General features: G+C 22.5%; 1 protein-coding gene across 1 annotated transcript; it reads right to left on the minus strand.

Annotated features, from left to right (window-relative positions):
* Positions 1-5356: 5356 nt before the first annotated feature.
* Bma-unc-38.2 (acetylcholine receptor, alpha-type subunit unc-38 precursor, putative) lies at positions 5357-10764 on the minus strand (the record flags this gene model as incomplete). The annotated part of the gene is made up of 12 exons (XM_043080088.1): positions 5357-5395; positions 5741-5842; positions 6531-6709; positions 6966-7127; positions 7287-7389; positions 8138-8311; positions 8519-8631; positions 8800-8926; positions 9067-9100; positions 9367-9483; positions 10131-10285; positions 10582-10764. The coding sequence occupies 12 exons, from the start codon at positions 10762-10764 to the stop codon at positions 5357-5359; spliced, it is 1488 nt and encodes a 495-aa protein (XP_042936022.1).

Genomic DNA, 10764 nt, shown 5'->3' on the forward strand with positions numbered 1-10764 from the left:
TACTATTATCATCCTTATCAGTAATACCATTAATTATATCAGAAAGTCTCGTCCCTCGTTATCACTCTCATTTCCTTTCCATTAATATCCATTTTTCCGTTTCTTTTAATTGCCATATCCTTTTCTACTCGCCCATTCTTCCAAATTCCATTAGCAAATAATTCATTCCAAAATGATTGATTCCTTCTAATTTACTGATTTTCATTATTTTCATTTGGTGAGAAAATATACCCAAATATGTGAATATGCAATATGCCTACCTGCCTGTGTGTTTAAGCTCTTTTTGATAATATCTAAAAAAAAATAAATAAATAAATAAAATAAAAAAAGAAAGAAAAAAAGCGAACCATTTGGATTAATGGGTTTTACCCATTCTTTTGCTTTATAGCTTATTTACCCTTTTCTTTCCATCTTCTTTCCTTCTCTTCTAACTTTCACTACCTTTCCCGACATTTTCCTTGCCCGCTCTTGCCCATCTTTTTTTTCTCTGTTCTCTCCACGCTATTCCTATGCAATATTTCATAAACCGGAATGCATAATCAGGTTGATTAAATGCAAAAGAAAGAGAAATGTACCGATAATTGCAATTAAGAAATCGTATATTTTTTTTTGCATTATTCAGAAGCTATATAAATATATTTATTTATTTATTTAATTATTATTTGTTTAGATTTTGATAACAATAATCGTAAGCAAAATTAATTTTCCAAAAAAGAAAAATTTAGTTTTTTTCATCTAAATTTCACTTATATTTTTAAAAAAATTTAAATTAATCCTTTTCTGTAGTTCCTTTTTTTTTTGTGTAGAAACTATTGTAGAAAAGTGAGCAAATAATATTGTAAATCATTTATTTTTTGATTCGAAAATTACAAATATATTTATAATTTTACGAAAATCTTTATAATTTGATAAAAAAAAAATCATAAATGAATGAATTACTTCATAAAAATTTGGTCAAATATAAATATTCATTTTATTTGCAATTCCGTCTTTATATTTAAGTTAATGAATTACTTTAAAAAAAGTGAATGCAAATATTTCACATACATTTTTATCGTTCTTTAATCGATAAAAATGAGAAATAAAGAAAGTAAAAAAAGAATATTAAAAAAATAGAAGTAAGTTTTAGTAGAAATATTTCGTATTTGATTATTAATTTTCGATTAAAGCGAAATATATGTAAATCGATTATTGTATTTTAGTTCTTCATTTTTCTTTTGGCATATTGCTTTGCTATAAAAAAGTGTTATGAAGTAAAGAAATAAAATGTGAATAATAATAATAATAATTATAATTATGACGATGATGGCAATAATAATAAATGAATAATAGCTAATCACAAATTCAGGAAACGTTTTCGTTTAATATTTCCGTAATGGCTGCAATCATCAGGAATCCTTGATTATCCAATCATTGACAATGTGAAATAAGTAAAGCAAAGCAAACCGAACACAATTACCTGATATTTGCCCATAGGTAATATTTTGTACCTACTCCTCCACTCTCTTTGCCCATAGGTAATATTTTGTACCTACTCCTCCACTCTATTTGCCCATAGGTAATATTTTGTACCTACTCCTCCACTCTCTTTGCCCATAGGTAATATTTTGTACCTACTCCTCCACTCTCTTTGCCCATAGGTAATATTTTGTACCTACTCTTCCACTCTATTTGCCCATAGGTAATATTTTGTACCTACTCCTCCACTCTATTTGCCCATAGTAATATTTTATACCTACTTCTCCACTCTCTGTAATTTTCATAATTTTAAAAACAATGCTTTTGACATTATAATTTGTTACATAACCATTCTGTAATGTTTTTTTCATTTCTTTGTTCATTTTTTGTTCATTTTTTAAATTTAAATTTTCGAATTTAAAAGTTAAAACTGAAATGTGCTTAACTAAAATATGTGTTTTAACTTAAAATTAATAAAATTAGCAAAAATTTAAAGTGCATTTATAGTAATAAAATATCTAAGACAATAATAAAATTGATAAATAATTGAAATTAATATTATGAAACACCAAAATGTCAAAATTTTTTTTAAAAAAGGAGAGATCTATTGAATTGTGTGTCATTTAATTCATTTGTATTTTTGAAAATTCATTTTTCTTTTTCAAATTTTGGTAAAGAAAAAATTTTCACTAAGAAATAGCGAAAAACTAAAAAAAAAAAAAAATTGCTATGTGTTACAATTATAATCTCATTAAATTTCTTTCGAAAACACTTAAAATCTTAAAAAAATTAAAAATTCCAACTGTATAGTAATATTATAAAAGTAATTAAAAGTAAAATTACTTTTTAACTCTGTCATTGCTAACAGTAATAATAAAGTTAAATAATATTAACAAATGGAAAACTATTACTTTTATCAAATCATATGATATCAGTTACTTCTATCGAATGCATTAAAAGCTTTTAGTATTATGCTTAATGCTTATTTTTGAATTTACTTTGACATACGAATGCTAAAATTGCTGCATTCGATGCTTCTGCAAGCTTTTGCAAGCATCTGCAAACTTTGCAAAGCATTTTGCAAATAAATATTATCACATATATTCTCATATTATAAAACACATTATTTTTGCTATTTATCGAATAAATAACTTTAATATCTTTCTGTTGGAGCAATTTACTGAATTGTAAAGTTACAATTTATTAATAAATAAATATTATCAAACACTGTTACATATAATCATATATTCCAATAAAAATACTAATTTTTATAATAATATAATTTCTGCGTGAACACACGTACGTGAAATTAAGTAGAAAATTGTAAATGGAAATGTATTATGTATAAATGTTGAGAAAAAAAGTTGCAAATTTTGAAAAATGAATCATTTATATTCAATACGAGTAAATAATATATTATCAAAATAATGCAAAATAAAAAATAGAAAAGAATAAAAATTAAAGATTAAACGAAGAAACTGAAATTGAATTGCAGAAAAGAATTGCAATTACTTAAAATTGATTAATCGTTACGTTTGATTTTTTTTTTTTTTTTTTTGCAATGCAAGAAAATAATATTTTTATTTTTTATAAACAAAAAAATAAGTTCAAAATATAATAAATATATGACATAAAATATGAAATAATATAATTTCAATATATTCATTTTGTTAATTACTTTATTAATTCAGAAATTTTATTGTGTATTTAATTTTCTGTAAGAATTTTTCCAAAATTAATTTTAAGTAATGAATTAATTAATCCCATATTCAATATATCGCATAAATCGTTTTCTTTTTGTAATTAAAATGTGCTTCCATAAAATATAACTTACTAAAGTGTATTTCTTCTGATTTAAAAATTTTATTCAAATTTTCACAAAACAAAACCATAATTAATAAAATGAATATTTCTTTTCTTAAATCACTAAAAGTATATTTTCATTTATTTTGAAAACGAAAAAAAAAATGGTAAATTACATAAAATTATGAAAATTATTTGCAACTAATTGTTAATTAATTTATTCGATATTTTTAAAAGTTTGAAACCATTCACATCATTTAGTCAGAGGAATTTTTATTTCTAAAAGAAAAAGGTTATAATAATTATAAATGCAAAAATACAATAAAGTTATATGTTTTGTTGCTATATTTGAATATGAATAAAAATGAGAAATGCCATGAATGCTTTCCATTTATAAATCATCTAAATGATACTAATCTAATCACTGATAATCATTACAATTATCAAATATTATAGCTAATATTTAAATGATATGTACAAATCATAAATGCATTAACATTTCTTCAATTTCAAAAGTAATAAGCCCAAAATTTCTGCTTTAAATTTTCAAATAATTCCAAATATTTGAAATTTTAATTAAAATTATCATAATTTTTGGACAAAAAAAAATTCGATCAATGAAATTATGAATTTTCTAAATAACATAGAATAAGTGGGTCATTTATATGGAATGATTTGTAAGATTACTGATAACAGTTATCATTCAGAATATGGACTATCACTTATCAGAAAATTCCTTAAACAGAATAATCAATACAATACTAATGATAATGTATCATATATATACAGTGATACATTCATCAGTTTATCATTCATCTCTTTATCACTTATCAACTTTGCAATAGCACATAAAGTAATTATATAAAGTGATGAAGAAAGAGGAAAATTTTTTGGAATCTAGAAAAAAAAAGTTGTAATTTAAATATTTTTGAAAAAATTTATAATAAAAAATTGATTTGAGAACACTTTTCACTTTTGTTATCATTTGATAATATTAATTTATAAATTTATATTACAATTCAACTTTTATTGCATTTTCTGAATCAAATAAATTACTTACTATAAATTCCATTTTTTGGTAAATTTAACTTTTGCTTACTCATTTGTATTTGTAAATGAGAGAAGAAAAATGATTGCATTTTGAAATTTTTGATGATAAATGATAGTGATAAGATAGGAAAAAAGTACTACTGCTCAGATAAAGAAAATTAAAAATTAATATTAATTAAATAGGAAAATACAAATGTAATTAAAATCTTCGAAATTGATGAAAGAGAAAATTGAAATCCTAAAAAAAGCAGTTCAAATGTCTGGTTTACACAATTTTACACAGAAAATTTTCATGTTAAATTTTTTTTTTCTGTTTTCTGGATTTACAATTATATGAAGAATTGTGGCTTTGATAGAAAACTAAAGTTTAATTTGAAAATATAAATTAATTCTTTAATTGAGTGCAAATTATTATAACACATTTTTGCAAAATTTTTGGTAGCCAATCAATTGTTCTGGAAACTTTCTTATACTTCAAAAAAAGAGTGTAAAAATGAAAAAAAAAATCTCTTATAAATGTGAAATTCACTTTGTTTGAGCCACTTTCTAACTTTCTAAACAAAAAAAATATTACAACGAAAAATTTTAATTCAATGAACAAAAAACGGAAATAAGCGATAATAATCATTGATTAATCATCGAATTAAAGTGATTTTATCATTTTAGTCTATTTAAATCATCTTTGTTGTCTCAATATATTAGTGAAATAGCTAATAACAATTTTGTGAGACTAATGGCTAACGATTTAATCTATCATTGAATTAAATAAATGTTGCATTAAGTAGCAATCATTGAAAACTGTGTTATGTACTGATCTAATCAATCATTCCGATCATTACTACTATTGTCATTATTATTATTATTTTACGAATAAAAGAAGTGAATAAATGAACAGATAAACGAAATTAATAAATAAAGGCAGAAAAACAATGGAAGAAAATATGTTAATGGACAAAAATATAATAAGAAATTAACAAAAATGATTATTTCATATTTGTTAAACCTTTTTTAAATGATAATATTTCAGCATTTTGCAATATTTAGTCTAATCAATGGCTGGTCGTGTGTCATATAAACTTGGTGCCTATAAATAAGAAAAATGAATTAATATTTTATAGCATAAATAACTATAATTTATTTAAAAATTAGAAAAATTTTTGTTAAAAGAAATGCATATTAAATAAGATATTAAAAGATATGTTAATAATTTTTAACAAAGTTTAAATATCTAAGTTCTATTCAAAACAATGTTTTAATTTACAATTATTTTTTAAAAAAAAGAAAAAGGTTTCACAAATATATGTTTTTTTAAATTTTTTATGTAAAAATTTTTATAAAGTTGCATTTCTAACCTGAAATGAGCGTCTCCTATTTAAAAAATCTGCTAGTAGAGTAAAATTTTAAAATCATATAACTAGTTAAGAATTACCTGAAGAAGAATTAGCGCAGTACCTGAAAAACAGGTAATTGAAAAAAGCAAAAGGAATAATCTGTCAAGTACCATAGCAACAAAATTCCAATCCTCATCAATCTGAAAAAAAAATTTTTTTTTGAAAAATATTTTATTAATGTTTTTTTTTTTTTTTTAATGCAAATTCAATTTTTACTATCAAATTTTACTAAGAGATTAAAGATCACAACTCATTTTTCTGTTAATTTTTGAAATTAACAGAAAAAGAAGAGTAAATAATTCTAATTATTTCAATTAATAAATTCATAACAGAAATTATTGATTTTTGCTTTATAAAATAGTTAAAATACATCAAGAAGGGTATATGATGATAATTATAGATGTATTAAATGAAGAAATTATAATTGAATATCACAGATAAATATAAATCAAAAATTGTATGTACTAAAATTAATAATTATTACTAATTAATATACTAATTGTTAACGAAATAAAATAATTACATAAGCAGTGCTACAATCCTTTTCTTGAATTTTCTAAATTAATCACTCTTAATTGGTGTTTACATCATCGTAATGACTAAATTTAATTCAATCATAATTTGTCATATATATATATATATTTTTTTTTTATCAAAGGAATAATTCACAGCCAAATAGTCATATTTATCACAACAAATAAATTATAATCACTTAAATCATTAAAATACTTAAATAATAATATCGAAATTTTTAATTATATCGAATACAAGAATAATTTCTAAAAGATTGTTATTATCATATATTTATAATTCACAATTATTGTTTACCATCGCATCGCGATCTTTCTTCTTCAACAATTCTGCAATGAAACAAACATTCTCGAATGCTTTGATGACATACGGTGAGCGATAAAGTTTCTGAATTTGCTCATTAATTTGCATATTTGTTGTACGGCATGAATCACAGTTTACTTTTCGTTCATGGCGATTAATAATCACATTTTCACCTTAAAAGCAAACAAAACTTGACACAAATTTTTAATTTTTTATTTCAATTATTAATCAAATTTAATAAAACTAAAATTCTGCGTACTTTGATCAATTTATCATTGATTTTGTTAATTAAATAACCATTGGTTAATGGTTTTTTTGGTTAAAAAGTCAAAAAAAATTCAACTAATTGATTCATATTTGCAAATTTATCGTTTATGAGCTTAATAATTTATAATTTGATCAAAAGAAAGTTTTCTTTTGAAAATTTACATAATTCTCCGCGTCGATGACCAAATTTACGAAATGCTTCATCAGTTTCAATTATGATTGGTCGTCTCATCAATAATATTTTAGGTAAAATTTTCAAAAATAGCCATTTGACCCAATCAGGCATTTGATGAGTTGCTGGCCTCCGAAAATGTAAATTCAATGCTGCCAATAATGAAAAACATTACTTATTTTCATTTTAAATAAACAAATAAATAAGTAAATAAATAAATAATACAAAATATTAGTAATTTTTTTACTTAAAAAATGTTAAAATTAAATATAATTTTAAAGCTTTTTTACCAAAAAAGAAAGAAAACTAACAAATGACAGTAACGAGAACACTGAGTGAAACCATAATCATTGTAAATAATAAATATTTGCCAATTAACGGTAGAGCTATACTTGTTGCCGGAATAATATCTTTCTGTTAATGATTTATCAGATCAATTATCATCAAGTTGATCAATCAATAATCGATAATATATGACAATGAAAAAAAATTTATTCCTATTCAATTTTTAAATTGTTTAAATCGTTCGACGTTCAATATAATATGACCAAGAATTAGCACAATAAATAACAATACAGTTGTAAACACGTAAACAAACTGTAAATAGTATGTATCAATGTAATTTATTTTATTTATTTGTTATTTTTTTCAGAAAAAAAAAAATAATTTAGACGATATCGTAAACAAATGTTTTGTTTTTGTTTACATCATCGCATGAAAACAACATCTATTTCATTTTTCTATCGTTTTATCTTTTTTTCACTTTTATTATTTATATTTGTTCCTCTTTCTGCTGTCAGTTAATTTTTTCTTTCTTTTTGTTTGTAAAATGACTCATTTAAAAATTTTGATTAGACAATAGTTTGAACAAAATTTAAATTAAGCAATTTATTTGCATAATTATACACACAATAATACATTTCATGTAACTGTTTCATATGTTTGTAATTATTTTAAAATATTTCAAAAATGAAATCGAATAACAGATTTTTGAAATTTTCAAAACTGTCACTTCATTTTTTAATGCAAAAATTAATATTAGCAATATCTTAAATTTAAGAAATGAATAAAATAAAACTAATTTAATTCATATTTTATAATTTATTTTGTTTTCAATTTAGAAAAAAAAAAAAAAAAGAAAAGAAAAAAGGAAAAAACAAACCAATAATAAGTAGAAAACAGTTAATGCAACCAATGTTAAAATGCATAATGTGACCTTTTCACCACTTCGTGACGGTAAATAAAAGGCGACAATTGTTAGAAATGATATACCAATGCATGGAAATACCAAATTTACAGTATAAAATAATGGCTTACGACGTAATTCCAAGTAAAACTAAAAGTGATAAAAAGTAAGTTGAAATTTTCTCAATTATTTATTACAAATTATTGACAAATTGAAAAATAGGAAGTTATGATTTCATCCCAAAATCATTCTCAAAATTATTTCATCGCAAATAAAAATCTAAAATGTCAAAAACATAAAAGTAAAATAATATTTTACTGAAAATTTTTACAAGTAATACTATCAATGAGTAAGTACCATAATATCAATGTATGTTCCATCCGAACAACAAGTTGGATAATTCTTTGTACGTCGCTTTGCAATTCGTGACATTATATCCCACTCTACCGATGGATAATAATCAGAAAGATCTGTAATAAAATTAATCCAATGTAATTATATTATTGCTAATTACTTTAAAATAAGCAACAACAAATAATAATAAACAGTGACAATGAATAGATAATAAATATTTATTATCATAATAATAAGTTCTACTTCAAAAACTGAAAAAGAACATTCTTCTATGCAATGATTACCAATTCCCTCTTCAACAATTGTAATATTATTCATTTCACCATTTTCATTCATTTCCAGTTCATAACGTGCTTCACCATCCAAAAATTCCAAATTTAGCAAATTCTCGGAATATGTCCAAGAGCCAAACTATAAGTATTAATGAAGTAATTTCTTCATCTGTTCTTCTTCTCTTTTTTTTCATAAAATTTATTAAATAAATTAGCAACGAACAAGAAAGAAAAAAAAAAGAGAGAGAGAAAACAAAAATAGGAAATGAATATTTTCACCTTAAAATAACATTGTTGCTCATCAAATGGAAACCTATAATATGATATAAAATAAAATGAGAAATAAAAAGAAGCAATAAATTTATATAATTACAATTAAAGTTTATAATTTGTAAATTATTATTTAATTTCGGGTTTTAAGAAATTTTTTTTATTTGTTTTTTTATTAAATTTTAATTTAATATATTCATATTTATGGAAAAATTTTTCTCAGCAAATTTTTAAACAATATATTTGATCAATTTTCAAACATGCATTAAAATGATTTAAGATAAGAGAAAAAGATGACAATGAACTAACCATCGGACATCAATTTGACATAATGTCTTGAAAATAGCAGGTGGTTCCCAGGTTACTTGGCCATCATATCGTAAGGTTGCCTTTGTACTAATTGTTATATTGTAATTACTATCAGCACTAAAAATTAATTGTTTAATTATTCGACTAATTTAGATATTTAGATTAATTATGAAATAACTGATATTTATGGCATGAAATTAACATATATTAATCTTTCAATTCCCATTTTTTTTTTCCTTTTTTTCAATTTCTAAGTGAATTTTAATCGTTTGGGCAAGTGATGAATGCATGATTGAATTATTTTTAAATATATAGAAAGATTTAGATTGTAACTTGTAACGAACAAATTTCGAGAAGCAATAATTTGAAATTTCTTTCCTCATTCCATCTGCAGAAGAAAGAAGGCATTCCTTTTTGATTTTTATCTGATATTTAGATTAGGATTATTTTGCTTTAATATTCAGTCACTTAAAAATGATTAGTGTTTTAATCAAACAAACAACATTCTTATAAATTTATTTAATTCGCCAAAAAAGTTTATTTTGAATTTTGATGTAATGTTGAATTTATGTTTGACACTATTTGCATTTAGATAATAAATATCAAAAATTTTTGTTTTAAAATCAAAAATAAAAATGAATTTTTTTTCGCAATTAATCATTGAATAATGTTAGTTGAAAAATTATTTGCATTAATTTATCCGATAAGATTGTTACGTTTATAAAATTATCACCAAATTAACTGATTAATGAGAAATGAATTACTTATTATATAAGACAATATCAGGTACCCAAATCATTTCATATGGTACATAAAGTACGCTAACACCACCGTAAATGTGTGGGTTCCATGATAATTTCTTATCAGTCCATACTTGCTTTAACCAAACACTGCATGTCATGATTTGATCGATTTCATGCTGTAAAATGTAAAATTGAATGATGAAATCTGATAGAGTTTTGAAATTAAATAAGCTGTAAAAATGTAAATTTTAAAATTTCTTTTGTCGAAATTGATAATTAAAATTAATATTTTATAAATGATTTTTTTTTTTTTATAGGTTATTATTTAAAATATTATCATTTGTAACATTAATTCCAAATATTGATAGTCACGACATTTTAATAATTTAATAATCTAATTATTTCTTATTTATTGTTCAATTAACAAAATTGTTAATTAATAAAATTTGAAATGATAACAATAACATCGTACAACGTCAATAATTTGTGAAAGTCGTAATTTAAGTTTGATATTAATTGGTTTATTTGGTTCTGGTGCTGGTCGTCGATGTTTGTTATAATTTACCAACAAGTCATCATATAATCGTTTTGCATCTTCATTACCGTATGACACCGATATAAATGACATTAAGAACGGTAATATCACTTGAATCAT

Source organism: Brugia malayi (assembly GCF_000002995.4).
Source record: "Brugia malayi strain FR3 genome assembly, contig: Bm_v4_Chr3_scaffold_001, whole genome shotgun sequence".
Classification (NCBI taxonomy): domain Eukaryota; kingdom Metazoa; phylum Nematoda; class Chromadorea; order Rhabditida; family Onchocercidae; genus Brugia; species Brugia malayi.